This window comes from Peromyscus maniculatus, chromosome 19 (genome assembly GCF_049852395.1).
Source record: "Peromyscus maniculatus bairdii isolate BWxNUB_F1_BW_parent chromosome 19, HU_Pman_BW_mat_3.1, whole genome shotgun sequence".
NCBI lineage: Eukaryota > Metazoa > Chordata > Mammalia > Rodentia > Cricetidae > Peromyscus > Peromyscus maniculatus.
This window is the reverse complement of record NC_134870.1, coordinates 74,226,813-74,251,314: the sequence shown is the minus strand read 5'-3', so window position 1 is coordinate 74,251,314 and position 24,502 is coordinate 74,226,813. Positions and strand designations below refer to the sequence as shown.

At 45.3% G+C, this 24,502-nt stretch overlaps 1 protein-coding gene across 6 annotated transcripts in view; it reads left to right on the top strand.

Annotated features, from left to right (window-relative positions):
- The first annotated feature begins 34 nt into the window (after nucleotides 1–34).
- Znf236 (zinc finger protein 236) overlaps nucleotides 35–24,502 on the top strand; it is a 101,935-nt gene continuing 77,467 nt past the window's right edge. For 2 of the 6 annotated variants that reach the window (XR_013046208.1, XM_076555628.1), the window contains exons 1-7: nucleotides 1,034–1,271; nucleotides 7,681–7,823; nucleotides 9,252–9,416; nucleotides 15,310–15,488; nucleotides 18,962–19,086; nucleotides 22,126–22,298; nucleotides 24,178–24,321. Coding sequence is in view for 5 of the 6 variants with exons in the window: in XM_076555628.1 (XP_076411743.1) it covers nucleotides 1,064–1,271; nucleotides 7,681–7,823; nucleotides 9,252–9,416; nucleotides 15,310–15,488; nucleotides 18,962–19,086; nucleotides 22,126–22,298; nucleotides 24,178–24,321 (1,137 nt within the window). In the remaining variant the exon portion in view is untranslated. Of the gene's footprint in view, nucleotides 181–1,033; nucleotides 1,272–7,680; nucleotides 7,824–9,251; nucleotides 9,417–15,309; nucleotides 15,489–18,961; nucleotides 19,087–22,125; nucleotides 22,299–24,177; nucleotides 24,322–24,502 lie in introns of those variants that run through there. The other 4 variants (XM_076555630.1, XM_076555631.1, XM_076555632.1 and 1 more) reach the window with 4 other exon arrangements.

Genomic DNA, 24,502 nt, shown 5'->3' with positions numbered 1-24,502 from the left:
CGCCCGCCCGCCCGCTCGCTCGCTCGCTCGCCAGGCCGGCCCGCCCGCCCGCCGGCCCGCCGGTGCCGCGCGTGCGCGCCCCGCCGAGTGAGAGCGCGAGTGAGGAGGGGTGGGCCGCCGCGACGATGCCGCGGGGCCGCCCCCCGAAGTCCCGGGACGGCGCGGCGCGCGGCGACTCCGGTAAGGCCCGCGGCGGCCACCGAGTCCCCGGATGGGCGCGGGGTGCGCCGGGAGCGGCGCAGAGGGCGGGCGGCAGCGACTGGCCGGGCGGGCGCAGCGCTGGGCGGACGGATACGGGCGCCGCGGCCGGGCCCCTCCGCGCTGGGCCTACTTTCCGGGCCGTGGCGGCGCGGGGGCGGCGGCGCGGGCGGCGGCTTCCTCCTCCTCCTCCTCCTCCTGCTCCCGAGTTCCTGTCGGCTTCCCTCCCCGAGCCCCTCGCTCCGCCGCGGAGGCGGCGGCGGCAGAGCCTCAGCCCTTCGAACCCCCTCGCCGTCCTCCCGAGTCCTCCCGTGTCGCCGGCTCAGCTCCGCGGCGGCGGCGTCGCCGTCGTCGTCCCCAGTCTCCTCCCTCCCTCCCTCCATGTCTCCCTGTCCCTTCCGCCCGTCCCCTGCCCGCCTCGGCCGTCCTCGGCACAGGCCCGAGGGAGTGCCCGCTCTTCCGGTGTGTCCCTGGTTCCGCGTTTCTAAGGGACCCCGGCCCGGCGGGGACCAGGGGGGCCTCGGAGGCCGCGGGGAGCGCGCACAGTAGGCTCGGCTGCGCACAGTAGGCCTCGGGGAGCACTGCTCCCCGTCTTGTATGCCTCGCTGGCTGAATTCGTGTGCGATAACCCGGGTCTGTCCCTTCAGGAAGGAGAAGTGCACAGTATTTTTTTTGTTTTTTTTCACAGCGGGCAAAGTGATGGGGAACATGTCACCCGCACCGTCGCCTCCCCTCAGCCTGGAGCTTAGTGGGGGCCCCTCCTCCAGCGCGAGGAGGAGGAGGAGGAGGAGGAGGAGGAGGAGGAGGAGGAGGAGGAGGAGGAGGAGGAGGAAACAGGCATCCATTGCCACAGCATTCTTTTGAGATGGGATGGGGGTCACCGGGTGGAGAGGCACAGAGTTCGGCTGTACGAGCCAGGGTTTATTTAGTGTCAGTCTTGGGAGATACCTGCCCTGGAGTCCCAGCGTTTGTGGTCCCGAAGCAGCCCTGGGCGGTTTGTGCAGTCAAGCTGGCTGGGAAAGGACCCTGCTTGGGCTGTGGGAAGGCGGTGCCTGTCTGGGACGCAATGGAAGGTGAATCGCCCCAACTTCTATTATGTTTACATAGCCGCTTGCTGCCCGGTGACTCAGGGTTTGACTGTCCTTGGGGATGAGTGCACTGAGTTTCCAGAGCTGTCATCAAGGAGCCCAGGTGCAGACGCCCACGCTCAGATCGGCTCTGCACCTACAAAGGACTGTGCTAAGTTGGTCCTTTGGGAGAAAGGGGTGAGCAGTTGGCCTCAGTTCGAGCTTGGGAACAGGACACCCGACTAGAAGTTTCTTCTTAGTACTGCTGTTGCTCTTGACAAAGTCAACAGGCGTGTCAATTAGGTCAGTATGAACACTGTTGATGAACTACAGCCAGCGATTTCACACTCACTGTTTTCGTGGACTGCTGGGAGCAGTGGTGGCTGTATAGTAATGTCAGGTGTGAAGACCTGTGGTTGAGAATAATTGAGTGATTGCTCAGGATATTCATCAATGGCTGATGCCCGACTGCTTTGGCCTTGGCCATATTTTCATAGGTGTTGTGCGCGCGCGCGCGCGCGTGCGCTCCTGTGTTTATGGTGTTTGTTTTTGATTACATGTTTTATGCTAATAATAATGTAAGGTGTAGTGTGGAAGCAGGCTTAGAGAGAAAGAATGTAACGTTTCCATTGAGAAGAGGCTGAGAGTTCACTTCTCTCCCAGCACTCTACATTTTACCAGATGGTACCACTGTCCACAAAGGACCAAATTTAAGAATAATTCTGTTTCTCTTGTTTTCCAAGACATTCCATAACTAAGTCTTTAAAAAATTTTAATTACATTTTTCTCTTTGTGTATGTCTGTTAGCAAGTTCTCTTTTCCACACTGGGCCACCTCTCCAGCTCCATAGCTAACTTGGTAGCCGCTTCCTCACACCTGGCTTCGCAGTCCACCACACCTTTCCAAGGTATCCACAGGTCCAAAGGTGGGGCTTTAAAACTGGACTCTGCTGACCGTCACTTCCAGTCTATAACATTTCACTGGATGTTCTTTTCAAATGTAATCTAGGGCCACAACCTGGCTAAACTTCAGAGTAGGTCAAACCACACACTCCCCAAACCTCTGGGGCTCAGTCTTCAGCTCTCTTGACTCTGGCACTAACCTTTGCTGCTCTCCTTGATGGTGCCAATTTTGTTTTTTTGCTTTTTTGTTTGTTTTTTGTTTTTACTTTTGTTCTTTGCTTTTGGCCTTTTTGATTCCCTCCTTCGAGAGACCATCTTCTTTTACTGTGTACCCAAAGTGTTGGGGCTTCTTCAGAGAGACAACTTACCAGTTAGGCTCACCACAGTGGTTCTCAAATTGTGGTGCTTAGACCCTTGAGGGCTCCTTGAGATGCTTTCAGAAGTATGTAAGACAAATATTTATTTATTTATTATTATTATTATTATTATTATTATTATTATTATTATTATTATTTTCCGAGATAGGGTTTCCCGGTATAGCTTTGCGCCTTTCCTGGAACTCACTTGGTAGCGGGCCTCGAACTCACAGAGATCCACCTGGCTCTGCCTCCTGAATGCTGGGATTAAACGCATGTACCACCACCACCTGGCAGGATTATTATTTTTCAACAGTGTCTTGCTGTGTAACCTTGGCTGACCTAGAATTCCACGTTTTCCTGTCTTGGCATGCACTATCATGCCCAGCATATTATGAACTTTAAGGGTCATTCTTTATTTTTTTGCAATTGAGGGGAAGGAACTGAAGTTCTAGAGATTAAGTAATTTGGAAGGTGAGTCCACCCAGGAGCCATGGGAGCTTGAAGATTTCTTTCTGTATTGGAATCTAGAATTCTTGATCTGCTTGATAAAAACAGTGACAGGTGCTATGTATTGTGCTAGGTGCTGGGGGTACAAAACGAAACCCAGATACTCTGTTGTCGCTCTTCAGGACAGTGTGTAGGATGCAAACTGTAGTCTGAGTTTCCTAGAGAAAATAGTGGGAAAATTGAAGTGTCTGAAGTGACCGGCAGCAGGGCGTGATCCTTCGGTCTGTCATCCCTGCGTTTTTATGGTAGAGACAGTAGGATCCGTTCAAGGCCACTTCTAGCTATAGGGTGAGTTCAAGCTCCGTCCAGGCTACCAGAAACCTTATCTCAAAAGCACACAAAAACTAAAACCAAAAAAAGGAATGTTGACCAACAAAAACCACACTCCTGGAATAAGCCTAGGGTATATAGACAAAGAACTGAGCCTCGCTAGGGGTGGTGGTGTACAACCCTTATTCCCAGCACTTGAGAGGCAGAGACAGGCAATCTGTGTGGTTTCTAGGACTGCCTGGTCTACAGAGCAAGTTCTGGGCCAGCCAGAGCTACATAGTGAGACCCTGTCTTGAGAGAAGGAGGGAGGGAGGGGGAGAGAAGAAGGAAAAGGGAGGAGGAGGAGGAAGAAGGAGAGATCTGCCTCACCTGTAGATGGATTACCCGCATTTATATAATTCAGAGTTGTGCCATTAAGGCTGAGTGCTCCCAACTTATTGTTTATTTATTTTTATGTATTTTTTCTGTTTTCCAGAAAGTTCAAGATCTTTTTTTTTAATAAATTCCAATGTGGTTTACTTTCCAAACATTTGATATTTTAAAATTACCTTTTTTTGTTACTGACTTGTAGCCTAGTTGTCAGAAGACCCGTTTTAGATTAATCACTTGGATTTCCTGAGACCTGTTTCATAGTATCTGATCCATATTTGCTAAGCAGTCCATGTGTGTTGTCATCATAAATGCTCAATAACTTAGAACTAAGTGTTATTTCTCCCTTATAATTTATGTTTGGCCATTCTAATGAATTGTATCTCATTCTGGTTTTGATTTACATTTCATTAAGATTAATGGTGTTGAGCATCTGTGTAGACATTTTGATCCTGACATGAAGAAGGACCCGTTTTGGCCCACAGGTTCAGAGTTTCTGGCCTGTTGGTTCTGACCTGCCTTAGTAAGGCTGTACATTGTACTGCAGGATCTTAAGGAGGCTACTCACTTCATAGCAGATAGGAAATAGGGAAGGGAACAGAGGGGCCTTGGACATCATATGTCCCCAGGGACATGTCCCTAGTGACCTACTTCCCAGAGCTTCCAGAACCAACCAGATGGGATCAAGCCTTCAGAACACAAGCCTTTTTGGAAGACACTTCATATCTAAACCACAGTACTCTCTTCTTCTGTGTTTGTTGACATTATTATATCTTTAGGAAAATGGTTATTAAATTTGTTCCTCATTTCAAACTTTGTTGGTTTGCCTTTTGAATGTCTAGTTACATGACTTATTGACTTGCAGATGTTTTCTCCCATTCTGTAGCTAGTTAAGGGTCCAGGAGTATAGAAATATAAAATTATAAACTTAAGGAATGGAAACAGAGAGCTATCAGCTTGGCTAACAAATAAAAAAAAAGGATTAATTTTTAACTGGGCCCCTCTGTGTTTTATGATGGGCAGCTCTGTCAACAACCCAAATGCTAGTTTTCTTTGCTAAAGATTGCCCTTTGCAGCCCTGGGGTTAGCTATTCTTCAGTAACCCCCCCCACTCACTACCGAAACCAAAGTTGACTTTGAATGAGGTCTGCGTGACAACCTGCCTTGCCTGTTTCGTATTCCTCCCCATGGGAGCCCAGCTATGGCAGAAGTTGCAGGTTTGGGCAAACATCAACTAACTGAGTCAGGAAGGGCTGCAGGGATATACAAATATTGTTTAGCTGATACCCCCTAAAACCTGGTGGATGGAAAATTGTAAAAACCTAAAACCATTTGTCTCTAAAAGTTTAACTTCAAAATTGTAAAAATTCCTTTGTCTATGTCTCATGCTTACCCCTTATTATAAAAAGAAGCCATAGCCCTTCCGGCTGCCACAGCCTCAGAATTCCAGCACTGGCTGGAGTCTCGGCCTTTTGTGACCCACGTGTTTTTTTCTTTTCTTTTTTTAATTTTTAATTTTTTTGGAATAAAGTTTGCTTCTGGTTTAATAGACTTTGATGGTCTGTCCCCCATTTTTGTGAGACCCTGTCCCAACACTAGTAGTAAGAAAATGAAAAAAAGTTTTTTTTCTAGAACTTTATTTTGTGTGCATTGGTGTGAAGGTGTCAGAGCCTCTGGAACTAGAGCCACAGACAGCCATAAGCTACCATGTGGATGCTGGGAACCGAACCCGGGTCACTCAGAAGAGCAGCCAGTGCTCTCAACTGCTGAGCCATCCTTTCAGCCCCCAAGAAAATGAAAACTTAATTGATAGTTTTGTTTGACATTTAAAGCTGATTTCCTGCATACAGAGTAGCTTCAGGGCCTGACACATGTATTACCAATCATTTGGAGGTAACTTGACACACGCACACACACACACACACACACACACACACACACACACACACACACCTTGCAATTCTAAAGAATGTGCACTTACTGTATATTAGTATAAAGTGTAAGTGCACCCCAGACAGGGTAGATAGAGACTAGTGGAGCAGACTGATAGTCTGGAAGTGAACCTTCACAGCCTACCAAGAGTGTCAGTCAGTCACTCCGAAAAACGGCTTCCAGGACAGGAGGGTGGCTGGCTATATGTAAAATAATATATGTGCATTCTTACCTTATACCACTTACAAAAGTAAATTCAAATCAGGACATATATCTCATTTAAGAACCAAGACTATAGAAGTTATTCTCAGCCCCTTGACCATTTAAGAGTATTTATAAGCTGCTGCCCACTGCAGCAAGAGTCTTGTTAGGCGAGAGGTTTGGCCAAAGGTGAGAACAGTATTTGCTGGTCTCTATATAAAAATGTAAATACTTAGAAAGCAGTCTGAATAGTTAGTTAGCAGAGTGCTAGCCTAGCTTTCCCACTAGGGCCTGTGATCTCTAGAGCCAGCCTGACTTGCCCTCTGTGGAGCAATCTTCAAATGCAATCAGAAAGCATTTGGTTACCCCTATAACGTTCAGGCCGCTACTGCATCAGTGGGCACATCTAGCATGACCTTGAAATTCTTATCCTGCCTGAGTCCATCTCCTCAGAGTTGGGTTTACCATTGTACATCACTGTGCCTGGTTTCTCTGGTTCTTGGGATTGAAACAGGGCCTCATGCATGCTAACTAAGCATCGACCAGCTGAACTCCGCCCCCGGTCCCCATTGTGACACAGAATGACATGTAATTTACTTGTCACCCTTGCATAGTTCTGGTGCATTATTTATTTATACCCCAATCCCAAGATTTGGCATGCATGTGCTTTAAAAATTGTAATTATTTAGAACATCTTTATTTGACATTCTTGGCAAATTTATGAGTACCTGTACTATATTGTTATGTTTTTTGATATTTGAAAATACTTTTAAGTTTATAGTATTATTAAACCTGTTTGGGAAATCCCTTTGTGTCAAGAAAATTGACCAAGGGGTTGCAGTCACTCACTATCGGAGAACAAAAGTGTTTTTCTCTTTGACTTAGTCTTTCTTTGTAGCACTTTTCAGAGATAAATGAATTAGCAGATGAAGGCTTTTATATTTTTGTGGAGTTGAGCCTACTGAGTGGTATTTGAAAAAGTAACTTATTTATTTTTTATTTTCCTTGCATTGGTGTTATGCTTGCAGATAGTATGAGTTAGGTCTCACATGCCTCCGTGGGTTGTAGTAAAGGGAAACAGTATTGGATAAGTTGACAAAATTCAAAGGACCTTCTTATGGGAGTATGTGTGTGTGTGTGTGGTGTGTGTGTTTCAGGTTTCTAGAAATCCTACCAAGTATTTTCAATTTTCTTGTCCCATATCTTAGGCATCCCAACATTTTTTATTTCTAATTTCAAACATGTCCATTTTTCAAATTTAGTGCCTTACTAATTTTATCTAAAAGTTTCCTACAACTTTTTATTTTATTTTTATTTGTTTTTATTTTATCTGTCTAATATCTATCTATCTATCTATCTATCTATCTATCTATCTATCTATCTATCTATCTATCTATCTATCTGTCTATCTGGTTTTTTGAGACAGGGTTTCTCTGTAGCTTTGGAGCCTGTCCTGGATCTCGCTTTGTAGACCAGGCTGGCCTCGAACTCACAGAGATCCACCTGTCTCTGTCTCCCGAGTGCTGGGATTAAAGGCGTGCGCCAGCACCACCCTGCCTGTGTTTTTAATAATAGCTAAGTGAGGGGTTAGAGAGATGGCTCAGGGGTTAAGCCCACTTACTGTTCTTCTAAAGGACCTGGGTTCAATTCCCAGCACCCACATGTCAGTTTACAACCATCTATAACTCAAGTTCTAGGAGATCCAATACCCTGTTCTGGCCTCTGAGAGCACAGTATACATGTGGTGCACAAGACATGTATGCAGGCAAAACATCTATAAATGTAAAATAACAATATAAAGAATTGGAAATAGCCAAACGATTTAGTTTTATTTATGTAATGTGACTAACACCTGATATTCATGAAATTTTATAGATGACGTTTTGGCGTTGCACGATGATGACATTGATGATGACTGTCAGATGCCAAGTTTCCACAAATGTGAAATCTGTTTGCTGTCTTTTCCAAAAGAGTCACAGTTTCAGCGTCACATGAGGGAGCATGAGCAAAACGACAAGGTGGGTGTTCCTAAAAGGACTCCAGAATGAGGGTTCTGAATTTGGAGGTGGTATAGAGTCAACATGTGAGAGGAAAATTGTAGCTCATTTCACAGTATGTAAACATTTTGGCATTCTTTTGAGAATGTGCTCTAGTGAATGTCTATATTGAAATTATTTATGGGTACCTTTGTTTCCTATACAACTGTATTCAGGGTGGTTATTTTGAAATGTGTTTTCCTTAGAGGGCGTTTTGCTTTCAAGTTGTCTTTATGGCATTCTTGAGGCTTTAGATTTTTGTTTAACAGGAGTCAGTACTGTCTTCGGGGGATGGCTGGAGGTGAGGATTATATGCAGGGCCTTGTGTGTGTTTAGCATGGGTTCTACCATTGAGCTTCTCCTTCTTCTAAAGAGAGAGTTGAACCCTTTTATGCTAATCCTTCCAGCTATGACATAATGGGATAGATGGAAAGCAGCTTAGAGTACAGTGGAGAGGGGTGGCTGATGTTCCTTCGCTCAGAGAGCGGCAGCTGGTCTCTCTGGAGATGGAGTAATGAATGGCTCAGGTTTCACTTCACATGCTGCTGTCACATGGAGCTGGTGGGAGACATGGCCTGTGCTTCCCAAGCCCCAGTCTGAAGGGCTGCAGAGAAACACCAGCCTTCCTTTTCACATGGAAGAGAATGTTGCCCACGTCCAGGAAACTTTGCACTGAGGGAAGCAACTGTGGAAATCTAGAGGGAAACTTACATTTCCTAATTTTTCTAGAAGTGATTTTGTTTACAATGAATGAGTTGGTCAGAAATGGAAGGAAAACCTAATCTAATGGGTTGAACTTGCTCACATCTCACAGGGGACTACAACCCAGTAGATTTGTTTTCAGTATTTCACATTAGAAATAGTTTTGGAGTTAGGTATTGTGGCACATGCTTATCCCAACACTTGGGAGGTGGAGGCAGGAGGATTGAGAGTTTGAGACTGGATAATATAATGTTCCCTACCATTAAGAAAAAAGAAAGTCAGTATGTTTTTTATTGTTTTATAAAATCTTTATTGACAAATAATTCACCTAGTATACAATTTGCCTGTTTGTACAATTTGCTAGACTTTAGTCCAGTATCCTCATAGCCCATGACACCATCACCACTTTCTATTTTAGAACATCGCTGTCTTCAATTTCATGCATACATACAATGTATGGTGATTACATTCCACCTTATTTATTTATTTATTTATTTTTGTTTTTTGAGACAGGGTTTCTTTGTTTAGCTTTGCACCTTTCCTGGAACTCACTCTGTAGACCAGGCTGGCCTCGAACTCACAGAGTTCTGCCTGGCTCTGCCTCCCAAGTACTGGGATTAAAGGTGTGCACCACCACACCTGGTACTTACTATTTTAATGACATCTTTGGAAAGATCGTAACTCAGTTTCTTTTTTTCTGTCAAATAGCCACACCGATGTGACCAGTGTCCCCAAACATTTAATGTTGAGTTCAACCTGACACTTCATAAGTGCACACATAATGCAGAGGATCCTGTCTGTCCTGTGTGCAACAAGCGGTTCTCCCGAGTGGCCAGTCTCAAAGCACATATTATGCTCCATGAGAAGGAAGAGGTAAGTGTTTAACATGTATTTGTTACTGATTGTTAAATGCATTAATCGTTAGCCCGATTTTACACAGGGCTGACTTTAAAAGCTTCTTTACTTCTGAAACCTCAGTTCTAGAGCATTGGCCTGTTACCACGTCAGCTACCTCTGTTCCTAGCTCAGTCCACTCTACCCGTGATAAAGATCACAAGTAAGCAAGAAAGACCATTCAGGAGACTACCTGACATAATGTTCCAGTGTAGAGGGGCAGCATACTAGAGTGTCTTCTGGGTGACTTGAATAGTAATCTGAAAAGCCTGATTATACCGCCAGGAGGGGCTGTGGCATGCAAATGTATGATTGTGATTTGTACCAATCGCAGAGTCTCACGCGAGGACCAATAGGCCATGGATTAAAGAAATTAATTTTTTTTAAAGTCAGGGCTGGGGCGGGGTGGTGGTGCTTTTCACTCTGACCTGTTTGAGAAATGAGCAGAATCATGTAGATTCTTCAAGGCTTGTCTTTCTTGGAGTAGTCTTCCCAAGCTGATGTCATTTGTCTGGATGATTGTGATGGAGCAAGTCCTGGAGTAGAAGCTATGCCGTTGGAGGGTAGCTGCTTCTTCTTTTTTTTTTTTTTTTTGGTTTTTCGAGACAGGGTTTATTTGTGTAGTGTGCCCTAGCTGTCCTGGAACTAGCTCTCTGGAACTCACAGAGACCGCCTGCCTCTGCCTCTTGAGTGCTGGGATTAAAGGTGTGCGCCGCCATTGTCCACCGAGCATAGCTTCTGTAAAGCATCGGAAGTGTCCAGACAGTGGCTTGCCATGGCGATACTCAGTGGGCAAAGGAGAGGCCGCTCTGCACTAGAGGCAGTGTTACTCCCAGTGGCGCACGCCTTTAATCCCAGCACTGGGAGGCAGAGCCAGGCGGATCTTTGTGAGTTCGAGGCCAGCCTGGACTACAGAGTGAGATCCAGGAAAGGCGCAAAGCTACACAGAGAAACCCTGTCTCGAAAAACCAAAAAAAAAAAAAAAAAAAAAAAAAGACATACCATTTGTATTGGCCTTTTCTTTTCCCAGCAGTGAGTATTGAACCTGCCAAGCAAATGCTCTGTCACTGAGCTGTACCCCAACGTGTACATTTTTTTTTAAATTAATTAATTAATTTTTAATTTTGAAACAAGGTTTTCCTAAGTTTTCCAGACTGGCCTTGAATTCACTCTATAGTCCATGCAGGCCTTGAACATACGGCCTTTCGTCTTCAACTTTCCAAGTAGTTGGGATTATAGGCCTGTCCCCCAAGGTCTTGACATTAATAATGATTTCTTCTCAAATGTGGAAGTGGATTTGATCCTGTTAAGCCCTAGGCACGTGGGAACCCTGTTTTGGAAATGGGAACGGAGTGCAGGTGGGGGCAAGTTCACAGGTTGTCCACCACTGCTCAGAACCAGGGATTGTGCAGCCTCACGGCATGTACGTTCATCTGTGCCGCTCAGCACAGACACGGTTGTGGTCTTTGAGGTCGGGGCTGAGTACGTGCTGTGGGAAAACAAGGGGCTGAGCCCAGGGGTGACGACGGTAAGAGAGTCTGTGATGAGCTGTGGAGTCGAGGCTGCGAGGTGAAACGCAGGCATGGTAATAATTTGGAGGGTAAGATCATTGGGTGAAGGTCTTTGAAGTTCTGCTTGTACTCTGTGTTCTGGCAGGGCCCATTTCCAGGGTCACAGTAAAGAATGGGCATGCTTTCCCATGGGTACACTTACCCTGTTTTTGTTTGTTTTGATACGGTCTGATGTCTCCCAGGCTGACCTGGAAATCCCTGTGTAGTCAAGGATGGCCTAACACTTCTTCCTACCTCGACTTGTAGAGGAGTGCTGGGCTGCAGGGGTGCAGTGTCACACCCGGGCTGCACCGCTGGAGTCGGTTTACGGGCAAGCACTCGCCAGTCCGCATACCTAGCCTAGTTAGCATATGTCATCTCCCCAGCATCTGTGCAGGACGCAGGACAGTCTTCTGTTCTCTCTGCTGCTCTCCTTCACACAACTTAACGTTTATTTGCTTTTCTCTGTGACTACAAAGAGGGATGTACAGTCATTCGTCACTCTAAAAGGCTTTGGATTTTTACACGATGTTTCCAAAACCTTGCTTTCATTGTATTTATTCTTTTACAAACTTGGTTCAAGTTCTTTTCTGGGTGGGTTCCAGGAGGAGCTTGCAGTTGTTTGCTACTGGCTCCATTTGCTGGGGCTCTTGTTCTGTTGTCAGGGGGTCACCAGAGGTAGGGATGGTGCTCCAAGTGACAAGGGGTGCAGCCGTAAAAAGTTACTCCTGGGGCTAGAGAGATGGCTCAGTGTTGGGAGCACAGGCTGCTCTGGGGCAGGACCTGGGTTTGGTTCCTAGCACCCACTTGGTAGCTCACAACTGCCGGTAACTTCAGTTCTAGAAAATCTCATGCCCTCTTCTGGCCTCTTTGAGTGCTGCATGCATGCGGTACCCACGTGCAGACCAAACACTCACAGTGATAAAATAAACGTCAGTAATATGATTTTCAAAAGTCACTCTTGAAACCTGCGCTCGTTGTTTATAAATTGATTTGAAAATAACATAAAAACACATTTTGATATATGTACTTAGGAAGCATAAGTGACATTTTAGTTCAAGATTACCCCTGATAGAGGCATTTTTAGAGCATTGTAAACTATTTTCCTTACTGCTCTGCTGAAATTGATAGTCTCAAATCCCTTGAGATCAGTATTCTATCAAGTTATTCAAACTAGGGAAGAAAAATAACTGTAGTTTCTAAATATTAAGAATATTTCCGGCCAGGCGGTGGTGGCGCACACCTTTAATCCCAGCACTTGGGAGGCAGAGGCAGGTGGATCTCTGTGAGTTCGAGGCCAGCCTGGTCTACAGAGTGAGTTCCAGGGAAGGTGCAAAGCTACACAGTGAAACCCTGTCTCGAAAAACAAAAACAAACAAACAAACAAACAAAAAGAATATTTCCTTACAATTCACATAATTATTAAAGTTAATGTTCTTTATTGAGCGTAGTCATCTCCCTTACAGGGTGCTGTCGGATGTTTGGGGAGTAGCAGATGCATCCCCCAATACTTGGCAGACCTAGCAGTTCACAGGGAGGCTGCGCACACTTGTTGATTGTTGTGATTTCGGGTGGGTCCTGTTTATGTAATGGAGGAGGCGGGTTCTTTGGGGTGAATTTGGAGTACTTGATGCATTGAGCATCATTTTGGAGTCCATACAGAGACTAGGAGAGATTGGCCCCTGGACTGCTGGGGCTTGGCAGAACAGTGCAGCATATTGAGATTGGAGAGGCTGAGGAGAGATGAGTCAGTGTTCAGGCCTGCTGAAGAAAGGCTTCCATTTCAGGAGCTCTGAGGCTGGAGAGCAGTCTTAATCTTGGGTACTCTGGCTCTTCAGAGATGGTATATCGTCAGCCAAGTATGTGCTGTGTGAAATTTCCTCCATGTACTCTATTGGCTACACAGGAGCATTATAATTGCCTAAGATAGTGTATGAGGAGACTTGATGCTACCGAGGATGTGGAGGGTGCAGAGACGTCCTCAGTTGTCTCTGGGCTACTGAGACAGGAGGAAGGTCAGGTCAGTAGCAGAGAGACAGTGATGGCATGTGTTGACTTTGGTTCTAGACTTTGGTGCTTCACCATCCGTTCTTCCCTGAGCCAATTGTATAGAAACCAGTGACTTCACACAGGCATATTCTGAGAGATGTGTGCATGATGTCCATGTAGAACACTTCCCAAATGTGCTCATTTGACCATTCTGTAAAACGGAGAGAGCTGGATGGTGGTGGCGCACTCCTTTAATCCCAGCACTCGGGAAGCAGAGGCAGGAGGAGCTCTGTGAGTTTGAGGCCAGCTTGGTCTACAGAACTGGTTCCAGGACAGTCACACCTTGTCTCAACAAACAAACAAACAAACAAACAAACAAGGGAGAGAAAAGGTGGTGGTGTGAGCCGAGCAGCAAGGGAGCAAGGTGGGGAGGGGGTGTCAGAGTCCGGCTCTGTGTTGTGGTTTACAAAGTATTTATATCCTTATTTTCATGTGGACGTGTGTGCCTGAGTCTACAGGTGTGCGCCGTGTGCACTCTTGGTGCCCGGGGAGGTCAGAAGAGGCATCTCTTCTCCTGGAACTGTGTTTACAGGCAGGTCCTCTGAAGAGTGGCCAGTGCTCTTCACAACCAAGCCGGCTCTCCAGCTCCTGGCTTGTAGTTTTGAGCCTGGATAAGGGATAGAATTATTAATAAAAAATAAATATTTTCTCTGCCAAACTCATTCATGGATTGGGATTGGTAATTTTTTTCCTTTTGGCAGTATCCTAGAGTAAATTTTCATTATTTTCCAAGTTACTAACAATCTAGTAGTTTATTAATTCTTAAGTCATTGTATTATAATGTCAATTTGAAATCACTATTAGATTTCTTAAGTTTATTCCCTTTATTCTTAACCTTTTTCTATAGCAGAGCTATAAGTACAGTCAGTTAATAACCTAATTTTACTGAGCTTTGCATTCAAAACTGATATACAGAATAATAGAGGAATTCTGATGGAAAGAAATAGAAGGACTGGGTATCAAACTCAGCTGGCAGAGTTAACCCCCAGCACTACATAAAGAGGGTGTTGTGGCATAGGCCTGTAACCCTAGCCACCTACCCAGGGGAGCTAGATCAAGGAAGATCAGAAGTTCAAGGTCATCCTTGGTGCATAGTGAGTTTTTTGCTAGCTGGGATTATATGAAACCATGCTTCACAACAAAGAAAAATGACCTTTTGTGATTTGGAACTGATAATAATAGTTTATACTCATGGGCAGAGTACTCTTTTCATGTTTGGACAGTTCACTAGGGTCATGACATAAGTCAGTGCTGTACATGAAACTGCACATGTGTTCATGGATTGAAGTTGTCTTCATCCAGCACTGGCCATCTGTAGAAGTAATTATCATTGCCATGCTCTTTTGTCATCGCTGTCATTTCTCTTCACTTAGCCCTCTTCTTCTGTGGGGGTGGAAGTGAGCACACCAGGCTCATGTCGTTGTCACAGACAGCCCGTGGTCAAATCACCCTACTCCACAGTGGCTAGCCCACACTATCCGGTCGGAATGGACTGGAATAACAGCCTGCTAGCAGCCACATTACTCCACAGAGCCTCATTAAGCTGGTTGTTGTGTCGCACACCTTTAATCTTACCATTCGGGAGATAGAGGCAGGCAGATCTCATGAGTTTGAGGCTAGCTTGCCCTACGTAGTGAGTTCCAGGCCAGCCAGAGCTACAGTATGAAACCCTGTCTAACAAAAACCAAAAACCCAAACCAAAGCAAGAAACCCTCATTAAGCAGGTGAGGTGATTGTTAAAATACACTTAGATATAAGCTGTTCAAGTCCTGAAGACTGGAGGGGTTTTGATGGCTTTGGTTTGGGCACAGGGTAAGTCCTCTGTGTCCCCTACTTAGCAGTCTAGCTGCCCATGTGGGTTACTTGGCCTGTAGTCAAAACTCAGTGGACAGTGAGGCATTTCCATTGACAGATGTGTCACCTGCCATGGTTTTATGGTGTTCTGTAGATTATAATCTCACCTAGAAGCCTTTTCTGACCTTTTTGTGTTGAAGTCCTTCTGTTTTCTCTGAAGTGTTCATGGAACACGTGAACCAGTTGCCAAGTGCCCAGTAGCTTTTTGATGTAGAATTTAGTTTGTTTGAAAATTGTGGTTTTTGTTTTTTATCCTTTACTGGTAGAAATGATTGTTATACATTCCACTTTGGACACAATGATGCATTTTTGAGAGGCGAGGGTGATATTATTCCAGAGGAAGGTATCATTGTGGACTGATGTTCACAGTGGCACCAGTTCTTTTAAGGAGCGGTGGCTTGGAAATGTTCCTTTTCCAGAACCTCATTTGCTCTGAGTGTGGGGATGAGTTCACGCTGCACAGCCAGCTGGCCATACACATGGAGGAGCACCGGCAGGAGCTGGCAAACAACCGAGCCCACACCTGCAAGGCCTGTAAGGAGGAGTTCGAGACGACGCCCGAGCTGAAGGAGCACATGAAGACTCACTGTAAAGTTAGGTATGGGTCATTCCCAGACTAGCACAGTCAAAACCCTGGGGGATACAGAAACTGGCCTGCTTTGCTGTGGTTGACTCAAGGATTTGGTGGTGTAGGAAGAAAAGCAGCAGATGTGAGCACACAGCTGATTTGTTCTGGTGTCACACTGTTGTTAACATGGTCGAGTACAAGTCCAGTTTCCTTACGGGTGTTTGGGTACATACACATACTCCTGGCCACACCTAACAGGTTTTGCAGGTTCTTAAATTTTACCTGTTCTTACTTACGTGGTTTCTTTAATTTTTAATTTTTTTTTTTGTGATATATATTTTTTATTTTACAATACCATTCAGTTCTACATATCAGCCATGGGTTCCCCTATTCTCCCCCCTCCCACGCCCTCCCCTTACCCCCAGCCCACCCTCCATTCCCACCTCCTCCAGGACAAGTCCTCCCCCGAGGACTGTGATCAACTTGGTAGACTCAGTCCAGGGAGGTCCAGTCCCTTCCTCCCAGACTAAGCCAAGTGTCCCTGCATAAGTTCCAGGTTTCAAACTGCCAACTCATGCAATGAGCACAGGACTTGGTCCCACTGCCTAGGTGCCTCCCAAACTGATCAAGCCAATCAACTGTCTCACCTATTCAGAGGGCCTGATCCAGCTGGGAGCCCCTCAGCCTTTGGTTCATAGTTCATGTGTTTCCATTCATTTGGCTATTTTTTTAAATAATTGAGTAAAACTGAAATTTATTATATGCCACAGTCGTCCTAGGGACCTCCATGCTATATATATAGCCTCCATGGTTCTATGGGTTGTGGTCTGATTGTTCTTTATTTTATATCTAGAATCCACCAATGAGTGAGTTTCTTTAATTTTTTATTTTTTAAAAAACTTTTTAAATTTATTTTTGACAACTTGACACATGTATAAAATGTTTTTGATCATATTTACCCATTCCCTTCTTTCCTGCACCCTCTCTGCAATTCTTCTTTCCAACACTTCTCATTCCTATTTTTTTAACGTTTTATGAAATCTTTATTGACAAATAATTCACCTAGTATACAATTCGCCTGTTTGCACAATTTGCTAGACTTTAGTCCAGCATCCTCATAGGCCCATGACACCATCACCACTTTCTATTTTAGAACATCGCTGTCTTCAATTTCATGCACACATACAATGTATGGTGATTACATTCCACCTTTTTTTTTTTTAAATGAACATAATATTTGCAATTGTAACCATTTTCAGGTTCACAATTCAGTGGAACAAATTACATTCAAGATATTAATTACACTCGTTCCTATTTTCATGTTGTTGTTTTTTTTTAATGTCACCAAATTTAGTTAGGTTTGCTTGCATGTGCACGACTGTGGTATTATTTACTGGATCATGGACAGCTTACAAGTGGCTGTCCTCCTGAAGCAAAAGCAGCCATGATCTGCCAATGGCTCCTCGGGCAGGGCCGAGCCTCATGAGAGCTGATAGGCCAGTGTTGTACAGCTCTGTGCAGGTGAGCACAGCTGCTGTGCACAGCTCATGAGAGCAGTGGCCACATGCTGTCTAGGAAGCTGCTTCACAGCACCCCTCCTTATCCTCTGGCTCTCAGTTCTTAATGCTCCTCCTTCTCCAGTGGTCCCTGAGCCTTGGGGTGGGGAGGAATGTTTGTTTTTAATAACAAAGCAGTAAAGGAGCTTGTCCTGGCTGCCGGGCTTCCCTTTCCTGCTGGTGGCCATAGGCTGTCACTTTCACTGAGCTGACTTCTGGTGTCTTCTGTTGTTTTTGGTTGTGTATGTGGATTTTTGTTTGTTTTAAAGATAGGGTCTCTCTCTGTAGCCCATGTTGGCCTCCTGCTCATGGAGATCCCTAGTACTAGGATAACAGGTATATGCCTCTGTGCTGGCCACCAAGCTGATTCTGACAGACTGCTTTAAAGGACAGTGTCAGCAGTTGTTCAGCAGTTCTGTTATCAATCTAGTCTGCCACCACGCCACGCCAAGGTCCAGTGGTTAGGAAATGTCTTATTTTTAACAAGAAGTCTTATACCAGTTAACTCAGAAAGTTTATGGAGTCTATAAACACTGGGCAGCATGTAATATACTACTAGGGTGCACTTTAGACAGGGGACTCGAGAAGGTGGTTCCTGCCTTCTGTCTTTCATGTTCACTTTGCCTATTGTTGACTAATATCCCCATTACTTTAGTGTCTGATTTGTTTTTGTTTTTTGAGACAGGATTTTGCTGCATAGTCCAGGCTGACCTTAAACTTACCATCCTCTTACTTCCATATCCTGAGTGCTAGGTTATAGGCATGCATTGCTATTTCAGTGGTTTTTACTTTAAAAATACAGTGTGGGTTGGGAATATATCTCAGTTGGTTGAGTGCTTGCCTGCCATGCACAAAGTTCTGGGTTTAGTCCCTATCACTCTAGCATGTGTGATGGTGCATGTGTGTAATCTAAGCAGTAGGGAAGTAGCGGCAGGATCACTGGGAGTGTTCTCATTCTCTCTCTACATGTGAGTCTGTATACATGTATATAGAAGACATGCTTTCTACACACACTGGGTTCAGGAGCTGATTGGAAATGCATGGGTGGTTGCTTTTCTCATGGACAGCCTCAGCAGGCCGGCAGCAGGCTGCCAGGAGGCTCTCTGTTCTGTGGGCAGGCCGTGCTCTCCTGCAGTGTTGGTGGCTGGTAGGTGGCATGATTGATGAGAGTAAGACAAGCAGCTTTTGAAGATGGATTTGGAGGATCCATGTGAGGTCTTACGATTTGAACCTAAGGAGTTGCCAGTTCTTGACATGGAAAGGAACAAGTTGACATGGCACAGGGTTCTTTCTTCTTCCTTTTTTGTTAGTGCAAGAGATTTATTGGGAGAGGGGAGAGGGGAGAGAGAGTGAAAGGCCATCTTCGAGTGGGAACATGAGAGAGGCAGACAGACAGACAGACAGGAAGAGAGGGGACTGATGGACAGGCACTTTTAAGGGGTACGCCTGTCGCAGAGCTGACAGTGGAAAAGCACCTGGTGGCAGGTCACGACGTAACTGCGCCGAGGCTGAGGCAGGGGCACAGGGTTCTTTTTGATGTTTGGTTGTTGCTGCTGGCCAGCCCGTGTCCAGGGAGGTCAAGTCAAGAGTCAGTTGTCTAGCTGTGTGGTGGAAGGTACTGCTGATCACAGAGAGCTGTGGGAGAGCATGGACTTGGTGGTGGAGAACTCCTGTCTGCATGGGCCTCTATGCTGACTGAACCAGCAAAACATGCTTTAAAAGATACCTTCCCATTTCCTTCCCAGTCACTGAGAGCTGGAACAAACCAAGCTTCCCTTTTCACAAGACTCATAAATGTGTGCTTTTGTGTTTGTATGTTGGACAGATACATGTCTGATTATCATTAAAGCATGTTCTGATGACCACCCAGCTGACCTCTGTGGTAGTAGTTCACTTAGGAACTGTAATGTAAGGATGACTCAATGTTTTCCCCATATGTCGTACTAGGGCATCAGGTACAAGATCTTACAATCGGAACGTTGACAGGAGCAGCTTCACATACTCCTGCCCACACTGTGGAAAGACATTTCAAAAGCCCAGTCAGTTAACGCGACACATAAGGATACACACAGGTATGAGAAACATATGCTTTCCCATGGTTTATTATGTGACTTGAAGGAAGGAAAATGTGCTTACTGTTAATTCAACTTGTAGTTTAACCCTAGCTTCTCTGTAGTTCACTGTACAACCTCGGTGCAGGTAGCTAATGTTTCTGATTTCATTCTCTGAAAAGTGGAGAGTCTGTGTATGTCAGGTAGTTGTTCTAGATTATAACTGAAAAAATCAGAGAAGTATTTGGGTCCAGTGAGCTCCAGTCAGTTGGAATTGACATTGTGGTCGTTACTTGTGTGGCACCTGGGCTAGTTAGATCCACAGAAGCAGAGGCAGCACAGGATCTGTGGGTGGCAATTCGGCTTTAATGAAGCCGGCTACAAAATGCTCAGGCAGCTGGGCATGACAGGACAGACCTGTAATCCTAGCACTCGGGAGGCTGAGGTAGGAAGATAGGGCTTTGGGGACACCTTAGCTACATAGTGAGTTCCAGGCCAGCCTGGTCTACAGTTTGAGACTCTGCTTCACAAAACCAATCAACTAACCAACTAAACAGCATTAAAATAACAAAACCCTTATTTCTCCATGTATTACCTTGCTTGCTTGTTAGGCTTGCTTGAGTATTTGAAATGAATACAGTATTCACAACTGAATAGTCTTTGCCATTTTGTGTAAGACAGTTTATGCTCTTGTGAGTAGTGCATGTGTTCTCTAGAGAAGGATGAAGGAAATGGCAAACGTGTATCTATTGAAATGAAGACGGTAGCGACCCGTGCTCCGGATCATTTGATTCACAGCGACAAAACAGCGTGGACTCAGAGCTGTTTGGCTGACTGCTTTGACCAGTTCTGACTGTGCTGTGCTGCTCTTTCCATTTTTTGTGTGTCCTAATGAAATGTCTCATATACTGTATTGCAGAATCACTCAGATAATTTCTTAGCTCACTTATATGCCAGTATAAAGTTGATATTTTCAGAGCATCGTTCTATATTCCCTAAATGAAGGGAAGAAAAAAGTGCTGTCTTTAGAATGTTGGCATAGGGACATGGTTGAGGTGGTTGAGTACTTGTCCACCATGCATCAAGTCCTGGGTTCCGTTCCTGGTACTACACAAACTAGATGTGGTGGTATATGCTTGTCATCCTAGCATTTGGGAGGTGGAGGCAGGAGGATCAAAAGTTCAAGGTCAGCCAGGCATAGTAATGCACACCTTTGATACCAACATTCTGGAGGCAGAAGCAGGGGAGCTGTGTGAGTTCAAGGCCAGCTTGGTCTGCATAGGGAATTCTAGACCAGAAGGGGTATATGATGAGACCTTGTCTCAAAAAGAGTAAAGTTTAAGGTCACCATTAACTATAGTAAGTTTGAGGCCAGTCTGGGATACATGAAACCCTGTATCAAAAGGAAAAATGTGATAAAACATTGTGTTTTAGAGAGTTGAGTTCTAGCTTATCTTCCTTTAATGAAAAAATAGCTTGAAGGGGTTACATCTCTTAAAGTAGGAACATACAAAGAAAACAGTACTTAACACTGCTTTCTTAGGCCTTTTATACTATTAACAGTTTGATGTCTGCTCCTTGAGATTTTTTTTTCTGCACATGCATAAATGCATACATCAGAGTAGTGCATTCCCTAGGCACAATGCTGTTAGACACTTTCATGTGATTTTGGGAATTGACCATATGCCCTCTTCTTGGCATTGAGCTTTTCATCACACTTAGTCATCATGGCTGGCCTCTTGAGTGCATGGAATGCTGGGGAAGTCCTCAGCATCTTCTTACTAGCTTGCAAGGCTCGAGAGCAGGTAGGCTAACAAACATGCTCCTAAGTAGAAGGCTCATGTGTTCTCCGCTTGGTCTTTGAGTGGATGTACCTCATGTGACGTGATGATGTGATGTGGTGATCTTCATGAGCTACTGCTTCAGTTCTATGAACCCCATCCAGGAAAGGCGAGGTGCATCTTAGCTAATACCACTAGAACAGAAAGGATGCCTCTGGTAAGGACACCCCATGCCTAGGACCCACGATTCTTGTTGAGCATCCTAGCTGTGTGTCCCTCCCCAATGGTACCTCTTCTCTAAGATCACTTCCATCTCCATTTCACTGATTTTCTTAACTCTGAGGTCGGTTCAGAGAAGTACGGAATCTATCTGCTCATATATTTCCCAGGGAATGGAATTTTTAAGACATTGAACTAGTTTGTAGTTAGATTTTAACTACATAATTTTCTCTTTTCAGTCATTTATCAGTGAATGACTACCTATAGAATGATAGTGCATGTGACATGCTGAAGTTAAGAGTCATGAACAGGACAGTTAAAAACCTTTCTTTCTTGGAGCATGTATTGTAAGAGAAGTTGAACAATAAGTAGACTGTCAAAAGTTACTGATTACAGGTCATATGAGGGAGTCAAGCAAAAATGAGGAGCAGGGATTACAGGACAGACATGGGCGATTTTGAAATCAACTAGAATTGGTTGAAAAGTCGTTCTTGTGATACTGTAGCATGGGCAGAAGAACCAGGAGGGAGCAAGCTATGTGGGTTCTCAGGGAGGATGGGCAGGCCTAGGTGACAGACCTTCAGTGTGAGGGAACAGAAGGTTCAGTGGAGAGCAGCGGCTGAGTGGGACTGAGAAGCTCTGGAGGCACTGAGCAAAGCAAGCTTGCTGTGCTGTCATTCAGAAAGAGCCCCTCTGTTGAGGGCAGCCCAGACAGGGCCCGGTGGAAGCCGCAGGGCTGCTCAGGGCTCAGGAGGAAGGATGGGGCTGTGCCCTTCTGGAGGCAGTAGTTTGGACAGTGAGCAGGGCTGACCAGGGAGTAGGGAGGCTGAGAGAAGGCCATGGAAGACGGGCTCTGCAAGAACTGCCGTACGATTTGCTTGGGACATGGGAAGGTTTGTCTAAGACAGCTTGAAGTTTTAAGAGAACCTGTATGTATGAGTTTGGAATCCCTGGGAGATGTTTTGGCTAGAGGGATAGGTTGGAGCCTTGAGTTTATATGCCTTGTGTATTTCTGTCCTCCTAAAATGCTCACATGGTGATTCTTTTTCTCTCTGGCTAGGTGAAAGGCCATTTAAATGCAGTGAGTGTGGAAAAGCTTTTAACCAGAAGGGGGCCCTGCAGACCCACATGATCAAGCACACAGGAGAAAAGCCGCACGCCTGTGCCTTTTGTCCTGCCGCCTTTTCCCAGAAGGGGAACCTGCAGTCCCATGTGCAGAGGGTCCACTCCGAGGTGAGCGTGGTGGTTGGGCTCTGCACACTATCTCAGAGGGAGTTCCTGCCTAGCCTGAGAAAGTGTGCTACAGTTTCGAAAAGTGCAGACTGAGCTTATGTACAGTAACCTATTTTAGCAGAAATACCGCGATGGGAACATACTGTTTTGTTGTTGTTGACAGGTCTTGCTCTGAGGCTTCGGCTGGTGTGGTACTCAGCATGTAGGTTAGGCTGACCTGGCATTCATAGCAGTCCTTCAGCATCAGCTTCCTGAGTGTTGGGATCATGTGTGCCACCGTAACAGGCTCTTTTGGGTTTATTTATTATATGTGGGAGAAATACAACATCCATCTTGTCTTCTTACTAAGTATTTAAGAATGATAATACTTTCGTAGATGTGACCTGTCGACTATAACCATCAATTTGAGCAATGGACATGGTCAAGTATAAGAAGTGAAAGACAAGGGGTACAGCAGAAAGTGCTGGTCTTCCCCAGACAGCGTGGAGCTGGCCCGTGGCCCGTGGCCCGTGACCCGTGGCCTGTGGCACACTTCTTTAGAGACCTAGCTGCACATTATTGCCTTGCTGCGTGGGTCAGCTCAAATGATCGCAGTTAGCTTAATTGAAGATCACCTGGAAACATTTGTGTTAACTAGGTTAAACTTTGTTTTTTCTTTTTGTTTTTTTGTTTTTTTGAGACAGGGTTTCTCTGTGTAGTTTTGGTGCCTACCCTGGATCTCACTCTGTAGACCAGGCTGGCCTCCAATTTACAGAGATCTGCCTGCCTCTGCCTCCCAAGTGCTGGGATTAAAGGTGTGTGCCACCGCTGCCTGGCTTAAACTTTGTTTTAATAGCAATGTGTCTATTAGTTATAGTGTCTTAGTTATGGCTTAATTACAGAATATAAAGGAATATTTTAACACAAATACTTTTTTATTATACAATAGAAACTATCATTAAAAACAAATATGTATCTTTAAATTTTTTCATGGAGTTAATCTTAAGTACTACCTAGGGAGCTAAAAAAATGTAACAAAAATTGAATGACTGACACATATAATCTCAACACTCAGGAGGCTGAGGCAGGAGGATTGTGAGTTTGAGGGCAGTCTGGGCAAGTTAGCAAAATTTTGTCTCAATAATGACAATAAAAACCAAAATAAACCCAACAGAAGCCCCCTTAATAAAATAGAGCTAGGCCTTGGGGATAGCTCTGCTGAGAGTGCTGGCTTTGCCGACGGAGGACTTGAGTTCTGTCTGCAGAATCCACACCGGGAAAAGACAGGCGTGATGGCACACGCGTGTGACCCCAGTGCTGTGGAGGTGGCGACAGGCGTGATGGCACACGCGTGTGACCCCAGTGCTGTGGAGGTGGCGACAGGCGTGATGGCACACGCGTGTGACCCCAGTGCTGTGGAGGTGGAGACAGGCGTGATGGCACACGCGTGTGACCCCAGTGCTGTGGAGGTGGAGACAGGCGTGATGGCGCACGCGTGTGACCCCAGTGCTGTGGAGGTGGAGACAGGCGTGATGGCGCACGCGTGTGACCCCAGTGCTGTGGAGGTGGAGACAGGCGTGATGGCACACGCGTGTGACCCCAGTGCTGTGGAGGTGGAGACAGGCGTGATGGCGCACGCGTGTGACCCCAGTGCTGTGGAGGTGGAGACAGGCGTGATGGCACACGCGTGTGACCCCAGTGCTGGGGAGGTGGAGACAGGCGTGATGGCACACGCGTGTGACCCCAGTGCTGTGGAGGTGGAGACAGGCAGATCCTGAGGGCTTGCAGGCCAGCCCTCCTAGCTGAATCAGCAAGTTCGAGGCAAATTTTCTTTACTATAACTTAAATATGCTCATCTATTACCTAAAGATTTGAAAAATGACTTTTTCCTTTTTTTAAGGTAAAAAATGGGCCTACTTATAACTGTACAGAATGTAGCTGCATTTTTAAAAGTTTAGGTAGCTTAAACACTCATATCAGCAAGATGCACATGGGTGGACCCTCGAATTCCACAAGTTCTTCAGAGACTGCGCACGTTATAACGGTAAGTTTAATCATTTGATTTTTAGAGGAGCTTAAAAAAACAAAACCCTCAAATCTCATTTTAAATACGAACCTTTAAATTAAGTATTTAGTACCAAAAAGTACAGTTAAGGTTTTCTTTTCTTTTTTTTTTTTTTTTTTAATGAAGGTTCACCAAAGTCATTTAATCTGTCAGTTTCTCA